Source organism: Xiphophorus couchianus, chromosome 16 (genome assembly GCF_001444195.1).
Source record: "Xiphophorus couchianus chromosome 16, X_couchianus-1.0, whole genome shotgun sequence".
NCBI classification, from domain to species: Eukaryota; Metazoa; Chordata; class Actinopteri; order Cyprinodontiformes; family Poeciliidae; genus Xiphophorus; species Xiphophorus couchianus.
Window position 1 is genome coordinate 8461140 of NC_040243.1, and position 22118 is coordinate 8483257.

Below are 22118 nucleotides of genomic sequence, written 5' to 3' on the forward strand. Positions count from 1 at the left end.
GCTTTCATGTGAAAAGTGAGGGGGAGAATACGGTGTGAGCTTAATGGTACATAAACAATATAGATGCCTCAATAACCATAGAACTGGTGTCCTGTCTTCTTATTGTTTTTTTTTTTTATCTTTATGCATGTATTCATTTAGACAGTCTCAGTCAATTCAGTCAAGCATTAGCTTTGCTTAAAAAAGAAACAAGATTTTTACATCCCAAACGTATGTATGTGTTTATAAGGGCACCACTTCAGTAATTCATGATATGGTGTGAATATACGCAGCTAAAATGTACTCCGTACATAAGCTGTATTAATACGGTTTTCAAAACAAACACAGCTCCAAATAAAACTTTACATACACGTACACACATACACTTGTGCTTTATATAAAATGAAATCTTATTTTTTTAAAAGGGGTTTCCAATATTATTTAATCATCTTATTTGAATACCATTACTCAAATGAATAATTTAAATGGCAAACATAACTTTCACCCCCATACTGAGTGTCTCTCAATAACAATATCCAAACACTATTTTCCTTCAGGAAAGACAGAAATTGCAAAATGCAACACAGGTGAAAATAATTACTCAAAATTAATCCCCCAAATTTTGCAACTATATAATGAAACATTCTTTCTGGGTAGACTACATTACACAGAGCAAAGTCCCATATTGACATTAGTGTGCGTAATAATTCTGTTTAACCACACCATTATTTTGGATGATGAGCAAAAATTTGACAAAGAGAACATCTCTGACAACGCACAAGAAATGACTTCTGTGATAAACCATGCAATTAATAAAGACTATAAAATGTTTTGCTTTAGATACATTTGTTCAAGAACTTATTGAGCAGAGCTCACATTGCACCACTTACAGGTTAATCAAGAAGCCTAAAAAATGCACACATAAGAATACAACAATTAATCAGAGATTTGATTATTCGGGACATGGACCACATGTTTTCAATTGGGGATTGAAAAACTGCATGCAAATTAGGAAACTCCTCTTGGGCCCTGATTTAGTTGCGGTTATTAATAGAGTAGTGTTAAAGCAAGTGGTTTGTTGTTGCCAAAACTATATCTGACCTCTGAGAGGACATTAAATCAAGGCATTATGGAATAGAGGTATGAAGACGCAAGGCATTGCACTGAATCAAACACTCTCCTAGATGAGGCAGAAATTATACTCAAGGCCATGCAGCTGTTGTCTAATCATTCTCAAATGTTAAAAGGACTGGCAAAATGAAAATAATTTTTTTCTTGCTGCATATGTTGGCTAATTTATGCTGCATTATAATTTCATACCTCATTACCTGTACTAAAAAAGAGGACTCCTTTATATAAATAACTTGAACAACACATCCACATCTTATTAGGATCTTTTATTCCTTACCACTGACTGTGCATAACAATAAAAGACAGATTTTTGTTTATTTGTCACCACTCAGTATGAGTAGCTGCTAAACAAGTGAGACAATTAGACAGATATATGTATAAATTGTGTTTATTTGTGATTGTAAGGTAGAATACAAGAAATAAGCCCCATACAAGGGAATGAGTACTGAAGAACATACCCAAAAATAAAATTAATAGTGTCTGTGTCGAAGACCTAAAGTGGGTTCATAGGTCTATACTTAAACCAAAAATAATACGGTATATAGAGTGTTATTTAGAGTTAGAGAGCACTACAGAATAAATTTTAAAGTGTGTTTTTACATTCATCATTCTAAAGTTTTTCCTTTTTTGTTTCTCTGGAAATGCATCACAGACTGCATTTCAAGAACTGACATGCTCTAAACCTTCACATGACCAGATCAACATATGAAGAGCCTGCAAACAAGCATATAATCTGATCTGAAACATTTGGAAATAAGTATCCAATCACCTAAGCACTCCAATCATTTCCCCATGGCATTTATGTAAGGTAAAAAGTTCACCAATAATTAGCATATCAATCAAGTGGCATATAAAAAAAAAAGAATGTATACGGCATGTATAAGGTATAAAATGGTTTCTTTTGGTGCAGAGCAACAGAGCAGGACCTTCCAATTAAGCTTGTGATATGAGTCAAATCCAGGGTTAAATGTCATTGTAACACAAAAAGCAACACTAAATGTACTTGCAGAGTGGCCGTTTTATGCTATTCTTGTGATATTGAGATTTAATATGATGCCTTTTCTGTTTCAGATGTTATAGCAACATTATCAGGGTTTTTTGTTTGATTACAGATAAGCAGAAGAAAACTAGGCATAAAACCCCAATGAAAACTATCATGTGTGTCCTGCCTGCCATAGCGCTCAATCTGTCTTAATGCAATTGCAGTTTGTAAATTTCACAACATTTTTCCCAAGACACAAGGAGCATACAAAACATTATATTATAAGCAGAACTCGCATTTCATAGGCATGAAAACAGGTTGTGACCCACGTAACATTACAAGGTACACCACATTATGTGACAGGATTAGAACAAATGTTGGATTCTTCACAGTTTGCAGAACTACTAGATTGTGAAGACCTGATTCTAAAAATGTTCATGTACTTATGACTAGTTGTTGTCAACTGTGAGTTTCTGGTTCGACTCCAATATGACTTGGTAGGGTTACAAATAGAAGTAAAGCAAATGTTCTAATGGTGTTAAATTAAAAACTTTTTGACCATAAGAATAGAAAACCATGATGCAAATAACATCAAAATAAGTTTCTACTCCTCTGACATATTTTATATTGACCACATTAGGTCATTCGTTATGATTTTCAAAAATTACAATAAAATTAAGTTTGCATTTTAACCTCTTTTTATGCTTGTTTACTATAAGACATTGCATTTGAAGTTTGTTTTAGTCACCCTAACACATATTTGACTGTAATAAAATAATACAATTCCTCAACATTCTGTAGGAAAGTTGCTCAAAAAATGCACTAAACTTTCCGTTCTTTTTTTTTGTAATTGTGTCAGAACAATGGGTGGCTGGATAATTGTGTTCATTTTCACTGCATGATTTTTCTGGCAACTTTAGAAAACGACAGAATATGTGGTGGACATTGTTGTGCTTTTCACATTTTGAGCTTCACAAAAAGCTAAGAAAAGAGGAAAGAGGTCTGAGGACACAAAAACCAATGGATTCATAGAGGGAAAAAAGAACCACATCTGACTCTGTGGGTTAGCACTTATACAGGGCAGGAGGCATAGCCTGTCTGATGTCAAAGAGCCTGAGCAACCCACTCTCTCATTATACATCAGAATATTTTTCTTCTGCACCTCCACAGACATCCCTCTGTGAGGTAAAGAGTGTCAAGCCTAAAAAATCTAAAATATTCTAGTTCCTCCCCTCCCTCCTCAACATTGTTCAGGCACCAGTATATGTCAAATAGTACAAACATGTATTTCCTAAAGACAAAACTTGACAAGTTAAGGGAAAAGAAGCATTTTGAATGTGTAATCAGGAGTCTGTTCACATCTGGGATGTCAGGTGAAAGAAATTACCTGCAATCAACACAGTAGTGGAGAAAAACAGCAGAATTCTGGGTCCTCAGAGCTTTATTCCTTGTTGTCTGAGCCGTATAATGGTTTATACTGTGAACATGCTGGAGCACTGACTCCTCTATCGTACGCTTTGCCTTTATAGATTCTACACAGCAACAAACATTTATTTATTCAACATACAGATTCAAGCAGATTCTTGTAGCCTATAATCCCCTCACAGAGATTAGTTAAATAAAAACATGCCGCCGCACCAGCACCCTGTGTTTTTGCACATCAAGGCCATAAAAACAGCATGAAGAAACATGTGAACATTACAGCCTAGGAAATTTACACCGTACATTATTTAAACTCAAGGTGTGAAATTCCGTCCTTAAGCACTGCTCCATTGCTTACATAATTATCATGGTGCATTAAATTTCGAAGGCCCAAAGACCCCCAAAACAGTGTACATGTTTATTCCTGTAAAGAAAAGGTATAATGCAAAATAAGTTTAAGAGAAAGCTGTTTGCCTTGAGCCAAGACAACGTGTTGCCAGAAGCTCGGACTGCTTCATATGAAAAAGATAGCAGTGAATGTTAAACATGGGCTAGAAGAGAAAAAAAATGTGCTGGAGTGCCTTTCAGCTGATACACTGAAATCAAAAGACTCTGCCTTCCAGGATCCAACAGTGGACATGTTGACAAAGCCCTCATTTATTACAGATTCCCAGCCCTGTGAGCATAGCAACGGCAGGATTCTGATTGGTCGGCTTGCCCACAATAAGCCTAAGAGCCAAAATTTCACCACAAACCTATATTCATTTAGTTCTGCAGATTTACATCCGGCTTTGCAGGCACCAAAATCCAGCATGACATTAGACTATATTCTGCCCTTTTCAAAAAGGGAGTAATCTCTCTTTCTTTTATGAAACCTCAATCCTACAGTGACCAGCATGTCTCATATGATGTGGCAGCAGAGGCAATAAATTGAATTAAATAAACCCATTAGTTACAGCAGTCACCTTCTCACCTCAGCCCAGATACACTTTCATGGTAAGTTGGTCCTTTATAAAAACCAGAGGACACTGCTTAAGTCTGCGATGACAAAATGACCTTGAGTCAAAAGAAGAATGTGTGTTCGTTACTCAAATCAGTTAAGACAGCGGGGTTGCTGCACTGCATAGCCTCAATGAGTCATGCAAGCATTTTAGAGTAAATGTATGCTCATTCAAAAATCAATTCATAGTTAGGATTCTGTCTCCTTCCTACTTGTGGACATGAAACAAACCAGAGGTCGATTAGAGTACAAAGCAACTTTTCGTCGGTTCACCATGGTCGTACTTGAGATGCAAGGAATGAAAAACCAACTGCAGTTCACATTTCATATAAAAGAGAAACCAAGGAGCAGTCAAGGATCCTAATGGAAAATGATTCTAATAGAATGCTTAAAGCTTGCTGCTTTATGAGGTGGATGACTTGAACAGACTTCTGGCCAACAGTTTTATTACTCTGTAGCAAGGTATTTGATCTGATTTATTCTGTTTCTCTTGCCTAAATCTGAGGAACACGGTCTGTTTGGGTGAGCAGTGAAGTTCCAACAAACAGACTGTGTTTTTAATAAGCGCAAGATACTGTGTGAATTAAAGGTCAATTATTCACTTAGCATATTTTAGGTGAGAGATGTGTAAATCTAGGAAAAAGGATTTGTGAGTAGTCTTTTTCTTTTCCTGTAAGCTTTGTAACATATTGCAAATGTGGCTATATGAGCTATCAGCAGTAAAGGTGCTATTGAGTTTGTGATGATGTTAGCTGTTTTCATGAGATTTTTATCACTGTAAATACAGCATTTGTACTTTGTTGCTTCGCCTTTCAACACATCAAGTTGACTACTTTAATTTTTATTTTTTTGGTCTAGCAAGGGTCTCTTTTTCTTTTTCTCTGCATTGGGACAGATGAAGTGAATGTTTTGATACAGTTGCAACAAAGCAAAATGCTTTACTTTAGTAATTACAAATCTATGCATTAATATTCCAAATAGAACATGAATATTTTATTTTTTTTTTTCCTTAATGTTAATTTTCAGTATATTTTATAGTCATACACAGATTAGAAAATTAAATGCAAATGGAAACTTGCATCATAGCATGGGGCAGTTAGATGCTGCTAGACGTTAGATCAAACTAACAATCTTAAACTGTGAAAGCAGTACTACCAGTAAGCCACAGTTACTGATAGAAGTCAGTGAGATTGAAAGCAAACAGAAATCTGAACTCAGCAGAGAAACTTCTGTGCTTCCCTCGACTGAAACGTGCCAAAAATACTTCTGCAATACACTGCAGGAGGTAACGAAAGGTGGTAAATCTAAGTTGGTAAAGATTAAAAGTGCACATGACTGAAAAACACATTTGTCACAGAAAATGTAGAAGTTTCTCCAAGATAGGAAGCAAAAAAGATATATTAGTTTGCTAGCTAATCATTTGTAATTTCACACTGTTTTGCTCATGGTTAATTATCTAGAGGAGAATATCAGTCCCTTGATATTCAATGTTTTCAGAAGTGATATTTTGTCTTTCCCCTTTCTGTCCGTGGGGAACGAACATTTGTAGATGTTGATTCCCAGTACAAGTACTATGTACTCCGTGGCTTTAAAGTGCAGTAAAATGAAACCCTATGTGGACTACAATAGCACTGTTATTGTTTCCACATTCGTTCAATAATCAATGATGTTGTGGATGATGCAGTTTCAGTTTTTCTAAAAAGTGAGAGATGTCTTGTTACAACATATATTTTTTTTCTCCAAAGACGTATCCGATCCAAACCATCAAAATGAACAGATCTCCTGCTCCTGCTAATAATTTCTATGTGGTACATTTTGCTTTGTTCAAAACGTTCTCTACTGTTTTGATAGGACTCGTTTATAATTTAACTTTTAACATTTTTGGATAGCGTTTTAGTTAAAACTCCTGTTGTGGAAAAGGGCTACAGAAGTCACTTTCTACTGCTTCTTAAATTAACACTTTTCTGCTGCTTCATAAATTACACTACTAATTAAAATGCATGATGCAAATTAATTGGTAGTGTTCTAGCAAACAGAATACAAACCAGGCCAGACAGACAGGTTGCAGAAGCACAGATCTTCTGCATCTTTTTCACTGAACATCATGGCAAAGAGTGAAAAACACTTTGATTGTTGACAAAAACTTAGATTGGATCGATGAACAACACAATTTTCAATGCCTTTTGTTCATCAAGACATGCACTGTGATTTTTTTCTTACAAACTGAAGGCCTATATTTTGTATCACTTTCTTGAGAAATTATATCAGTCAATATTAACCATTGAAAAAACAACTTGATCAAAATGCTGAGGCCATGGCATCAAAACAGGACATCCCTAGTGTCAGGAAAATGTTAGTGCTTTTTAACTAATTTACCCTGAAAATCAGCCAACCAAGCAACTTGAAATCATGGCATTAAGTTTAATTTCTCACCAATGGATCCAAATTGATGCTCTTTCATAATATCCTTAAGGCCATATAATTGGCCTTTAATTAAAATATTCCAAACTGTCTCTTGTGTGTATATTATATATTTCACAGTGGTAAGGCCAGCAGATAAAGTTGGAGCCGTTCAGGTTTTTTGCTACCAAATAAAGCACCTCAAGAGTGGTGCAATTTTCAGATGCTGCCCTAACTGCACAAGAATGGTCAAAAAAATGTGCTGAAAGTTCAAAATCAATATCTGCCCTGTGATCACTTTTAAAAAATGCACATTTTCTATACTAATGCAAATTTTTGTACATGCTTGCAAAAGATTTTAAATTATTACACAAATTTGTATCAGTGTGGTGATCAATCTTGGTCTACAACTTCAAACTTTGGAATTATTTGTTAATTTTTTTTTTAACAAATGTTTTTATAATAGTAAAACTGTCTGGTGGAAGACTTACAATTAAATATATTTGTCCAATGACAGAGGCAAAAAAAAAAGGCATATCAGGCAAAATAAGTATTACTAATCTTCATAAAATCTTTTCAAAGAGTAAAGCTGTTCTTAGGAAGATTAAAAATAAATCATTTCTGACAATAGTATTCTGGGATGTTTATCTTCACTTTACATTAAGACAAGTTAAATGAAGACACTGCTAAGGCAGGTTGCCTCACTCTAGAAAATAATTGATTTCTAAAAGGTGCAGTTGCTGGGTGACAAGGTTGAAGAAGGCCCTCTGTTGGTCACAGACACAAAGCTTTTAGCATTTTTTAAAAGTGATTATACATGCAATGTTGTGATTCTAACATTTTAGTTTTTAAAATAAAAAAAAATATGTAGAACTCATTTGATGAATATTGACTATGAGAAGAGCCAGAGGAGGCCAGAAATAAATTCTTCACAGTAACCCCGGGGCAGGACTAATGCTGTTACATGAGCACTAATTTAAACTAAAAGTGTTTTCAATTTGTCTGCAGCATATTTTATTGTTCATTTCATTGTGTGTGATTGTGTTGTCTACTGTGCCTGCACAAGCTTGCAGACAATATTTCACTGATGTTAGAGCCCCCACAAGGGAAGAGTTGGCTTCATGGTTGAGAGCAGGTAACAACGTTATTAGAGAGGCAGAACACGTCAACTTTCTTCTGAATCTCTAATGCCAATAATCCAAATTACCCAGGAAAAACAATCACATCCTGATACAGCAATTAGCAATTAGCATAATCCCTAAAAGCATCCTTTTGCATTTCAGTGGCTTAATCCAAAGTCTCAGGGGAGTTTGGCAAATGCCACAGCTTGTGTTAATGACTTCCAAGTTACCAAATGCTTTGAGTGTCCGTGGCAGAGATGTCAGCAATATGTTTCGCTGCAGAGCTGCGAAATCGGGATTGCACTGTGAAGATTTCCAGTCCAAAGTTAACCCATCACCACAGCATCTCTCAGCTGCATGTTAGAAGGGGAGTTCACACGTCTAATACATAGCTCATACAATGTTTCACACTGTGCTAAATTTATACAGAACGCCACATGGTGATTTGAGAGAAAGAACATAAATGGGCAAACAACATAAAGCGATGAAAAACTTCAAAGATGGCGGGACAGGCGTGCAGACAACATCCTGGAAGCCAATGAATGTGTTTGTATTTGTTTGTGACAGTGACTCAGGGGTGTAAACAGAGGAATTAGCTCACACCTCTAGAGTCTCAACACATCACACAGCTATAATTGAATTAAGTCTGTCAGGTTTTTTTTTTCTTTTTTGTGAATTATAGCAGTTAAAAATAAATTAAATATGATCTGATAAAGACCACACATTTATGTTAATTTGTTTTGAAACTTTTTTTTTTTTCTTGATGAGAACAAAGATGTTCATTCAGCATTTTGGTGGATATATTTAGTGCGTAATGGTCATACTCGCGTGATAATGCTCCCTGTTCCAGAGGGAGAGGCAAACATTTTCTTTCCACCATCTTTCAGCATAACATACTACAGAAGCACCTATCAGCTCCTGGAAACACATTTGAAACATACTCCCAGAGGCCTCTGCATCTTGGCTCCATGACCATTCCTGTCAGGGTTTTCCCTTTGACTGAACAAATGCATCAGCTTGTGTCATGAGACCAGATCCCTCCCAGCCAATAAGGAGCACAGGCAGCACAAGTGCTCCAGGAGATGTGGAAGGGAAATTGGAATCCTGACAAGTATGATTGACATGCGTATTTGTCCCAAGGTAGCCTTATTTGCAGAGATTTAAAGACGTCTGTAAACCAGCATTCTGCCGAGCAGAGTCATTGTTTCTCCAGACTGGAAGCAGAACACTCCAATTCCGCCGCATGCAAATAATCTTTTGGGAGAAATGAATCCCTTTGAGCATAAAATGACTTCAGCTAATACTTTATTTTGGGGCTAAAATAAATAATTTAACAGATGAAGCAATGTCATTTTATTTCAGAAAGTCTGTCCGTGTTGTGGGCAGAAAAAACACAAGTGTGAGCCCTTCCCACTAACCCAGGAGCGTTAGAGGAATAGGCAGCTAAAGAATTTGATCCCACAATGTTGATGGACACAAAAACGTGGATATGAGACTTGATGGAAAACCATTACTCACGGCTATTTCAAAGGAACAGAAAAGAGGAAACTGGTGAATTAAATTCTTGCCATAAGTAAAATAGACTTTTACTTGAGGGATTGTAGTGTAGCTACAGCAGGCTAAAAGAAAAGGACAAAGGTATAAGAGAGAAGGAGGAGCAAATAAATAGATTTCAAAGGCAGGATGAAATTGACTCTGCCCATTAACTTCTCCAGAGGGTTTTTTCTTCATATGCAAATACTATGGTGTGTTATTACTTCTCCCATTGATCTCTGGGGAAAAAAAAGATCAAACTTATCTGTGGTTCTGGAAGCAAGGGCACTTTAATTTAGCAACAATGAATCAGTGGTAAAACTAAAAACCTTCAGAATGAAAATGTAACTCCGTAGCCTGCCCGACATGAAACTATCCCTATCAAATTGTAATATTTCCTGCAGATCAGATGGAAACCTTGTGTACTGCTTGAAATGGTTCTATGTAAAATAGATTGAGCTTGAACCTAATAAAATGTGTAGGTTTCACCTCATACTGAACAGAAAAATCACACATATTTACACCTTCATTGCACAGGTTTTAGTGTGAAATGTTTTTTTTCCCCTTGAAATAATCAACTCCGCTTTCCGTTAATGCTTAACATACCACCACCACCACATAGCGTGCCATTATAGAGACTTTAATATTCCATGTGTTTTATATATAAAAAAGAAAAGCTTCTTGGATGGTGTGGTTCCTGTTACATCTAGTATAAAACTAACACAGCATATCAAAAAAAATCCATCATTGCTGGAACCTTAAATTCTGATCTCTGTTCATCAGCTTTTGACCGTAAGACAAAGCTTGTCAGGTTATACAGCTGGATAGTTTTTGGTCCAGGTTAAAGTCTGGACTTAAATCTGATTGAGATGTTGTGGAATTATCTTAAATGTAGTGTTCTTACTCAAAATCCTCAATTGTGGCTGAATTAAAACAACTGTGAAAAGAAAAGTCCTGCACAAAATCCTGTACACTGACATAAAAGATGCACTGTCCAAATGATTGATGGCAGTTTTTGCCACAAAAATTAGAAAACCCTACTTTCATGCTTAGGGAGTAATTACATTCTTAAATAGAATCACATAGGTTTGAATAACTTTAATGCCTTAATGTCGATTATTATTTGAAAACAGTGTATTTACTTGGGTTTGGTTTGTTTCTATACATTTTTTGATCTTCTGGAACAAAAGAGCTAAAACTGCAGATCTGTAAAGGAGCAATTACTTCTTCACCGAATTGTATATGAGAGTTGCCACTTTTGCCTTTTAGATTGCAGAAGCACTCGTTGGTACTCTACTACACTTTGCAATCAGCTGAATGTTTGACAATCACCAACCAGTGCCCTTTCACCACAAGAAGTCAATTCTAACTTGAAGTACATGACTTCATCATAATATTGATCTAACAAGGAGGAAAAGATGATATAGTGGCAGAGTGGCTGCCTGATACATTATTTTAGAAATTGGTGTGTGTGTATGTGTGCAAGGAGCAGATATAATGTCTGGCTTACTAGTGATTTGAAATAATGTGTTATCTTTCTGAGCTGTGTTGAGTTTAAACAGACTGGCAAACAGGAAATAAGAATGATTGCTTCTGTTGTAGCTTAAGTCTCTCAGCTCTGTGGTGTTTGTTAGTTGGATCAAGTGGGAAGGGGGTGGGCAATGAGGAAAACCAGAGAGATGTGGTCCACTCTCCTGACAGTTCAGGGGTGTTCTGCTAATTAAAAAGTTTAATTCCACAACTGCAACATCGGCATCAGAGCACTGAGAGGTACGTCCTTGTGAGTCTTGGCGCCGTCTTATCAGGCGTCGGCAGATTCTACCACGTCGGGGAGCTGTGGGACAGGAAGGCACTGCTGCGGCTCATAGGCCCAGCTGGAGAGGATGGCATCCTGCCTGCTTGGGGATCTGGCCCACCTTACTCTGTCTCATCTTCTTAGTGAGTGGAGTCCTGGGCTACCAATCAGGTGGAAGGAGTCAGGAGCTAAGCTGCCCCCATGAAGTGAACCAAGAGAGGTAAAGAAGGGCTAAACAAGGGATAAATGTTGGATTTGGACTTTCTGCTGCTGGGCTTGCCCATGGATTCCCATCTCCATTAAAATCCTTCTGTCACTAAGTCTTTTCTCATGACCAAAGAATGATGACACACTAAACCCAATTCTTCACAATGTTTTCTTCGACAATCCACATCTGCTTATTTCACCGTAATACACTGAAGTTTACCAAGAATAGGTATTTACTTTTAAACATATATTCTTGCTGTGTGCAAAGAAATATTCTATCTCAATGATAAGGTATATGTGGAATGAATAAACCATATTGAGCAACCTTCCCTGAGCCAAAAGTTTTAGTTGTAAATGATCTATTGATTACAGAACACTGCAACTCATATAAAGCAAAAAGAAATCCTTGGAAATGGCAACACTGTGACATCTATTTACAAAGGCCATGTTTAATCATGAATAAAAGATGACTGGAGAACTGGCAACAAAACTAAAAACATATAGTAGTCTGTTGAATGGAATTGGCTGAAATGAAACTGGAGTCTGTGTTAACTAAATTCCTCTGGGTTTAGCACTACTGCTGGCTCCTGTCTGAGCTCAGGGATGGCAGCAGTGAAAGGGTAAGAAGATCTCTTGCAAAAGATTTATGGGAACATCCTTTTGGCTTTTATTGCAAAGGGGTTAAAGTGTCATTTTAATAACATAGAGATATTAGAGCTTGCAGACCTCAGTAAGACTCTGACTCTGCTTTGCAGGGAGCTGATTTATCTTGTGTTTAAATGTTTTTCCACTGGAGAAATTTGATTCCCTAAAGTGAGCACATTTTAACCTCTGAGGCACTAGTGATTTTCTCGTAAATTCTCAACATGTTATTGTTATTTAGATGAAGTTATAATTCTGTGCAGTGTACAAATCTCTTTTTGACTTTTTATTTTGCCTTTTGTGGCAAGTCATTTTTCAACAAAACCTTATAAAACTGCAAATAACTTTTTTATTTTAGACCACGTTTATTCCGTCAAAGCTCACATTTTTCTTTTCTTTTGCAGGTTTATAATTCAGGATCTATAGTCCTGTCTAAGGGTGTTACAATTCCTCCAGGCTGCTGTTACCTTTACGTGTCAAACCCCTCATAGCACCAGTTATTTGATGAAGTCCAGCACATATATTGATTTTTATATTCTGTAAAGCTTTATACTGATAAATGTTATGAGTGTATATTAACTTGCCACTTTTGCCCAGTATTTGTAAGGAGCAAGTTAAGAATTGCTAAATAATTTATTCATACGTGAGGATAGTCAAAAGAAAATGTTAGGGAAGTTGTTTTTTAACTTTTCTTCTGCAGAATCCGCTTTCAGAGGTATGTGTCCATCTCGCCAACATCCATTGGTTAAATTGTTAATTGCTTGATTTGCACAGTGCAGCGCCTCATAAAGACACCACAAGGCCAGTGGAAAGCTACCTGTAACAGATGCTTCATTCTAAAGTGGAATATTGGCAAATTTAACTTTTATAGCTTTTTCAAATTTCTGCTTTTACATTAATATAGTCAGATTTGTTAATTATCAATTTTACTTGTAACACATAACACAATTTTAAAAAAAGAAAAGTTATTAGGAACTGCTTACAATTTCCAGCCATAGTTACCAATAATTAAAAAGTACATTTCCGAGCACAGTTACAAAAAAAAACATTCTTACACCATGTGAACAGCCTAATAACATGTTTCAGACTGTCGCTGGCAGACATTAATGCTATGCAGAAGATAATCTTGGATGACGAGAAGTCCCTTGTTTGATCATAGTCACTTTGCTTTCCATTCCACATTCTTCTGAAATGGACAGCCTCTGTCAGTTCTCGACAGCATGTTATTCTTAAAATACAGGAAGGATGGTGACAACCATATCAACTGAATAAATATGTTATAATATGTACTGATTTAATTAATGTATGTTTTTTTTATTTTAGTTGAATAGATTCATTCTGTTTTACTAACAGAATGAATACCAAAGTAAGAATTATCTTACTTTGGTATTTTACTTTGGATAAAGTAAAATACTTTATTTGGTATTCATTCTGTTAGTTAACATTTCAGTAAACACCGTTGTTTGACATTTACCTAAAGTGAAAATACCAAACAGTCAACATGTCTAATGCATTACATACTCATTAAACATGTCAACACAGAGTAACTTCCTGCTGTGAGTGTTCACCCTCGGTGGGCACACATCTTCATGTATGACTGATAATCGATGGCATTCTTTAGTGCAATTTACGACCTACATTATCTTTCCACTAAAGCACAAACAGCAAAGACTTGAGAATTGGTGATAAAAACGGCTGTATTGATTATCATGCATCAGGAATTTTCGATTGCAAAGTGAGTGAGCATATGTACCAGTTTGAGGCAAAAATAAAGGGAAGAGATAAAGTACTTGCTGTGATGACTCATTCTCTTTACTGAGAAATAAAGATAGACGTGTTGAAGCGCTATTGGAAGTCCGGTGTGTGTGGTGATGATGGTACTGCTTAAAAATGGTAGATAAGCTGTTCAAGAGGACAAAGTAAAAAAAAAACAAGCACTGGACTCTGTCTGTGGTACCTGATGCAGACTTGGATTTTTAAATATTTTAATAGAAATCTGTGGATCTGTGCCTTTTTTATGAACATGTAAGTTCATGTTCTTTGAAAAAGCTAAAGCTGTTTTTACAAGAGTATGAGTAATCTCAGTGAGAAATACAGAACTGTCCAAATTTCCAACTTGAATTACTTTAACAAATATCTTGTAGCTGCCTCCACAGTTATTGAAATTTCTAAAATATCTTAAAATTAATTTTTTAATCTCTTGTGACAGCCACCCAGGGATGTCTTAACGTTTGCTCATAAAATGCACTGCCTATTTACTCAAAGCTCCGTCTTGGAGCTTCAGGCATCAGCCCGAGCTCCCGCTGCCCCCCATTCACCTCGACCGCAGAACTCAACCAGAATAGTGGTTGCAAAAATTTGCAAAAATCGGCAAACACCTGGTGAAATCTGTGTGACTGCTGAGATCATTATATTAACTACTTTTCAGTCTGGTGCTCTTTGAAAACGGCATCAATGGACACCATGGAAAAGCGTTGTCATGATGGTGTGTTGAAGGGGAAGAGTCAGCATGGTTATAAGGTTCTTAAAGAGACAGAGCACAATTTTAAGGGTATATCAGATATGGCTGTGATGCCATGTCAAATTTCCTTTAAGTCATGTTTGATATATGTATGATAAGTGAAGATAACATAGGTACTTGATTGTGCTGTAAAATGGCAGTTTGTGCCTAGAAAAAAACAGAATACCTTTTAACTATTTTATAAAAGGTTTTCATATCCTGTTTTTAAGATGATTTGTTGGGAAACTTTCGGTTAGTAGTCCATGACTTCCTGTTTTCCTGGGGTTCAAATAGAAAAAGACACAGGAGCCCATTTCTTTTTGCCCTTGGCCACTGGGCATGACAAGGACTCACCTTTATCCTGCCACACACACAGAGAGGAGGACAGTAAAGAAGTAAAACATGCTTCTAAATATATTTTTAATGCCATGCCGGAATAAAAAGGTTCTTTGTCCTATCATCAGAAATGCAAAAATGCAGAGTTCTCTAAATGCTACTGGGACTTGAACTGAAAATGTGCTCTGGTTGGATGAGACTAAAGTCACTTTCACACTGTTTCCTATTGTGCCAGGTATGCATGTTACATGTCTGCATGTGTTAGGACTTTTTTCTCTAAAAGAACAGTTGAACAGATGGTATGCCAAGTAACACCCATTGTTAACTACTGAGGAGGACCTGTGATGCTTGTAGCTTGTTACCTTTCTATATGCACATTTTACCTCATTTGAATAAATGTCATCTTGACATGTTTTTGAAATACCAGGACATTGTAATAGAAATCTATTAGTCTCTCTCAGAAAACCTTCAGTGTAGCAACCAATGAACTTACAATGTAGATCTACTGTAGATGGTGCAGAGGAATTGTCAAAGATCCCTCTCCCTATGTGCTTTAACTTTAAATTTCTATAGAAGACAATAACTGGCAAAAAAGGAATGGTACAATAAATGTGTTCTAATAATTTTTTGAAACACTGCTTTTCTTGTTCTCTACAAAAAGAAAAAAAAATACTTTAAAGGTTGTTTTTTTTTTTAGATAATTCTAATTTAACAAATGAATAATTTATTTTATTATTTTTTTATTTTAGTATTTGGAAATAGAACTGTAAGTACAAGAAATATAGGCAGGTCTGGAAACAATATTCTGCCTGCAATGCGCTGCTGTATCACTGGTGTGATACAGCACTTATCTGCACACACATTTTTTTCCAAGATATCCCTCACAGGGAGCTTATTCAGATACTGGACATAGAAAACAATAGCAATTCTAAAGGCTTTCAGGTTTAAAAGTTTTAGTTTCTCTTCTAAAAATTGTTCACGTTTTGTTTGTCTCTAATGATGAAACACTTCAAAGCATTAGGTTAGAATTTGAAATATTCTTTTTTTTTTAAATTTGAAGTTAATTGTGCAGTTACGTCTTGTATTTTTTTTTTGCTTGCTTTATACCATAATTTAAATTAAATTATTCCAAAAATAAAATAAACATAATTAAATAAATAAATATAGTCCATTAATACCAGTTCTCTCTTGAGATGACTAAAACTGGATATGTGTAGGACTGTGTAATGAGATTAAGAAATGTGCCAAACAAGGTTAGGATTTTGGGTAAAAAAACATACACACACACACATTAAAAACAGCTACAGATGAAGTGTTAGGGTCATATTCCCTGTAGTTTATATATCATCTCCATCAAGATGTGGAGCAGGTGTTACTTAGACAGCCCTAAATTTATGAATCACACTTTATGAGATCACTGGTCTCATTTAACTACACTGATGTTTCAAACATCTGTAAGTGATCATAATTTCACTTCCATTAAGTGCACATTAGCCAGAGCATTACCAGCTGAGGAGAAAGATGTCGTGTAATGCATCATTCGAGGCATGCTTTAGTCAAATTAATTTCTTTATCGATGAAAAAGAAAAGTGGTTTTCTACTTTTTAACCATTTACCTATGTTCCTTGGCAGCTGAAATGAGAATATAAATCTTGATTTCTTCAGTGTTTCCTTTTTTATTATTAAGGAATGTTTATTTTCCTTCTCTGAGAGTTAAATCCTTTGGTGGATGTCCTAAAACTGGCAAAGTTGAAAGTGAAATGAATCCTTCTTCTCAAAGTTTGTAAGCTCAGGGACCCAAAAAGCAACAAGCACATTTGTTATTATTTATGTAAGCATGTCGTCCTCTCGTCTAATGAGCCTTTCACCGTAAGCATAATGAAACAGCTTGCACTAGCACAGGCTAAATGAGCAGCCGAGAGTTCCCGTGTCTATGCAGCAGGATGAAAGCAGATGTTCCACAACCCAAACATAACAAACAAAGTTCTACAAAGGAGCAGAAGGGACTTAGAGTCAGCATCGTTCTCATCAGCTCATTGACTCAATTTGAAGATGTGTGTATGGTAGCAAATGTGTGAGAACAACACCTAAATGAGCCATGGCCAACTAACCACAAACAAGGCCTCAAATTGATTTTTTTTCTTCCCCCTATGAATGCATCAGACATGTACAGCTAATAAACCTGGAGTCAAAGTGAATGTGTTGTCAACGGATCAAAACGATTTGAGAACTATTTCCAACCATTTAGGTAACAAGCTTGGAACGTGTGTGTTATAAAAGTGTTTAGTTATTTACTATTTTAAATATTCAATGGATGGATATAGCAATATAAAAATAGTAAAATTTTAAAAAATCAGATATACGACAACATTTTACTCTAGAATAGCTCAAATATTATTGGTGTCAACATTGAGGCATCTGAAAATAACCGTAGACATTTATTACAATATCTACAGAGTATAAATGTAGAATGAGGGACTTTAAAGTGACATTAAAGAATAAAGTTACAGGAAAATAAATCTACTGGCACTTAAAACATCTATCTTGTTTTAGAAATCGGTAACGGCCCTGAGCTGAAAACTAGTCTTGTGTGCATTATTTTAAAATATTTATATTTTAATTGACACTTGGAAAAATTGAGTTGAAAATCTGAATCCTATTTGGACTTCTGATGAGGTAAAACAAATTATTATAATAAAAACAGGATTTTGGAGAAAAGTTTATTCACTATTATAAAACAAGTGTTTTTATAATATAAAAGAAAAGTCACAAAATGTGTTAATCTTTACAATGGGTGTTACATTACACTGATAGGATCTGTAAAAGTTATTATTCTCCTTTTGGTGCTGATACTGCACACTACGTTTAAGCCAGATAACGAAAACTAATTTGTGAATCAAACAAAGAATAATTGTCATCATCAATCATAAGCCAGGTGCTAAAAATTACGATTCACAAATCTTATTTGTGGTGATTTTAATTAAATCTGCAAAGCATTGTTTGAGCCCATTAAACGGTTTGATTTGAGAGCTCACCTGTACCAGTCAAGTCCCTTCTCGTAGTTCCTGTCAAAGAAGTGTGGCTCATTCCCAACGGCTCTCACGTCTGGGTGCACCCTGAGAGCCTCCAGCAGGGCTCGGGTACCCCCTTTCTTCACCCCGATTATAATGGCTTGGGGAAGTTTCTTCTCCCCGTAATCCGAGGTGCAGTTCACCCTGAGTTCGCTGTCCGTGGTGCTGATCTCCTGGTGCTCCCTCTCCGGCGCGGTGGGGCGAAACGCCGCCGTAGATTTAGTTGGAGATGCCTGCGTCCTAATCCACTCCACTGTCCTTTGTTCGGCCTCATCGTTCTCTCCTACCGTCGGAGCCGCGGTTGTTCTCTCAGCCTGTGTGAATTCCGTGAAGCCTGGTGAAGCCGAGTAAAGTTTCTCCCTCAGTGTCACAAAAGTTGTATCCTCCGTCACCAGCCTGCCCTGAAACACATAGTTCTCCTGCAGCGGGAACTGCAGCGAGTTGTAGCAGCTCATCAAGCTGTAGAACAAGTAGGTGACAGAAAGGGAGAGGGTGAACATGAATAAGATTTTCCGGGGCACTTTAGAGGTGAAAGCCGAAGTGCTGGACCAAAATGCCATCTCTGATAGCAGCGATCCTCTCAAAGAAGTGGCCAGACATGTTTCCACCCCGAGTCTTGCATGGACAAAATCAACAGTAAAAATCAGTCCCCATCAGCGCTGCTCCAGCTAAAAAAGCGCCAAGCTGGACCAGACCACCCTAATCCAACCAAAGCGCATATTTATCAGGATGGCTGAGGGGGGGAGAAGGGAGAGGGTCGTTAAAATTCCGGAGGAATATCACGTCTCTTTTCTTGAGTATTGATTTCTTATTCCAGTGCTGACAGACAATGACACAATTTATTGGACTGAACTTGCATATTTGAGAGACTGAAGGTCTGGCGCCCTTCCAGATGAACAGCCCGGCTTGAAGTGGACAGTGTACGATAGACGGAATCCCGGCATTTTATGAAGAAGGAAGAAAGAAGAAAGCAGAGTGTTCAAAGTACAGCCTTCTTCCTATCAGCCGCTGAGTCTGAAGTCCAGTCCCGTCTGCGATGAAAAGAGTGGATTTCCATTCAGACAGAAAACCTACAAATCCACCGAGTCTCTCCAACGTGAAACAAATGAACACAAGAGCATTTGTGCTTCTCTCTATTTACTTTGTGCTGCGGAAAGTCGACAGCCTTTGCACAAAAGCTTACACACTTCCCACTGACTACCAGGCTGCCGCTCGGTGTCCTTACGCCTTCTCACATTGGTAGGATCCTACGATGTGCGCATCGGCTGTGTGAGCTCATCTGAGCTGAGGCACAGTAAAGCCACACAGTACAACTAGTGTGTACACCCACCTTTCCTCGTGTCCGCGCAGAAAACAGCACTGTAAACGTCAGATTTCCTAATCTGAGAGAGTTTTGTGATAGAGAAAATTCCGCTCATTCCTGTGGCTGCTGGCAGAGATTAGACTCCCGCTGCTGAGATTTCTCAGCGCTTACCATGAGGTGAATTAACTCGGAGTGTTTGGAGTTCACAATTAAGATCAATCTCAGAAACATAATTTAGATATGTATTTTTTTTTTCTTTTTTAGAGAAAGCTCATGCCTGCACCCTGCTGGTTTTTTATAGAGAATTGCACTAGTTAAACTTACAAAAAAGTTTTGTTTACAATGCCGAATTGAAGTAGATAATGTTAAGTTGTCTTGTATTCAATTTATGCTTTATTCAATCACTGGACTTTTGAATCTCCTGTATGCACATCTACTGACACAAACTGTATAAGTTAAATAAATCACATGTACAGTAAATATTATACACATTATAAAGCAGAAAAGATCACCGGAAATGTTAGCAAAACTAAAAACAATCTCAATGGCATGTTCAAAAGTCTTGTCAAATAAAATAATCATCAAAATCTTGTCATACAGAAATTAGATCCTTTTGCACACAGTGAAAGAAATTTGTTCAAATGCAAATGATTTCAAAGCTATCTCCATGATTGAGGAGCAATGTATATTTATATATATTTTTTCCGTATCTCAGTAGTCTATGAATACCTGGCCCAGTCAATAGGAACAGAGTGTTGGAGTGAAAGATTTAACTTGCTGCATTTTTGTGGAAATAAAGACTTTACATATAACGATAGAATGCGAAGAATATTTTTCATCTATTTTCAGAACATCTAGTGCACTAATACAAAATCAAAAGGCGAGTCAGAGCTTTGAAGTTTATGGTAGACCATTTCAAGATATTTGACTGTAAATATAAACTGTGATTTAAATTATATCTCTGAAAATACAAATACAAAAACATAATGTACCTATGAGGCTTTTCAGCATCAAAAGATAGAACAAAAAATATATTTTTTTTTAACCATTTGCTTTATGTCAGACTTTAAGGAGAGAAGATCATCAGTAAAAATGCATCAGTGTTTTCAATCAGTCAGTACTTGGATCTCCAAACCATTCATTTGGATTTAGGCATTAACAGACAGTTCCCACCAGAAGACGCACATCCAACATCTAGGTGCTCTGACGCCATCTTGATAGGGCAGAAGCAGCTTTCCACTTCACTGATCACACAAGAGAGGATCACAATAGTTGGATATTATTGGACTCAAGTACGTCACATGAATATGGGTAATAAAACAGGAAAGAGAAGTTACATCACATGAAGGTGAGAAAACTTTACAACTACGCATTGAGCGCCGATGAGTGTAGCTGGCTATTCAGAGGGAACAAACAGAAGTCCATTATGTGGCATGGATATACTCCGATCACTTTATTAGCTGCAATCAAAATTGTGGTGCTAGATGCATCTCCATTGCACAAATATTTGTCCACATTCTGCTATTGTAAAAAAAAAAAATCGTGGCGTTTCCGTTCAATAACAAATTACATTAAAATCACAAATTAATACATATGTTCACATGATAAGTAATCAAAAATCATGGCAGCAACAGACGTAAACAGCTACATGAGACATGTTCATATTTCAGCCATGGCGCTAGCACTCTACATATGCAGCATTTGGGGAAATTGTGGTTTTCCCGAAGAGCTATGGATTCAATATGTTCAAATGACACACAACTGTGCGATTTTTGTAAGAGCTCTGGTGGATCCAGCCGCACATTGTCCAAAAAAACAAAAACAAGCCATCATCCTCCTACTACTTCCTGCCATCTTCTTTGTGCTTTGTGCCAGTGGCCACATCCGGCTGTTGATTACCGCACTCCTGTGATGAAAAAAAAAGTGTTTCCATTGCAGTTTGGTGAGATACATCTATTTTGATACAGCCACAAAAACCACCTCATCCTAACACAACAACTTTTTAACAAAAAATTTGATTATTTTATTTTTCGAAATTGCCATGTTTTCATTTAGCAAATTTATTTCCACAAATTAAAATTTTTGTAATTTCAATTTGTGGAATTCTATCATAAATGGAAATGCAGTTTATAGTGTGTTGAGCAAATTATTATAAAAGATGTACTTTGTAGGTAAACCTGCAGAATGTATGACAAATCCATTAACACAAAGTATGAAACAAAGTTAAGTTTCATACAAAGTATGAAACGTAACTATAAAATCTTGATGTGAAAATGTAAAAATATGCATTTCTTCTTGCTGCATACCTGCACTTCAACAAAAAACAAATCTAACATTCAGAGCTGCTGATGTACTTCAGCACATATGATTACTGCTTATGTGACCATATTTATAATCACACTATGTTAATAAACAATACTTGCTAAAATGTACATTCCATTTGCTTTTTATGTGACACAGTTGCACGTAGTACAGATGGAGGCAGTAGACGGTACATTCTTGTTGATACTCAGGCCTATATGTTGTTACTAATGCTTCTTTTGCTGTTTCTGGAGTTTACACTTACAATCAGCACAACAGAAAGATCCCCTCAGGACACGGATCAACTTTATCCACTTAAAATGCAACATGCAGACAATTCTTATTGATGCAGCCAGTCACATCATCATTCTCCTCATTGCTGTCAGAAAACACAA

At 36.6% G+C, this 22118-nt stretch overlaps 1 protein-coding gene across 1 annotated transcript in view; it reads right to left on the reverse strand.

The window, feature by feature from the left end:
* The window catches only part of hs3st4 (heparan sulfate (glucosamine) 3-O-sulfotransferase 4), an 80834-nt gene extending 61247 nt beyond the window's left edge, over positions 1-19587 (reverse strand). Inside the window, exon 1 of the mRNA XM_028043070.1 lies at positions 18084-19587. Within this exon, the coding sequence (XP_027898871.1) occupies positions 18084-18679 (596 nt within the window). The 5' untranslated portion in view covers positions 18680-19587. The remainder of the gene's footprint in view (positions 1-18083) is intronic.
* Between the last annotated feature and the right edge of the window lie 2531 nt (positions 19588-22118).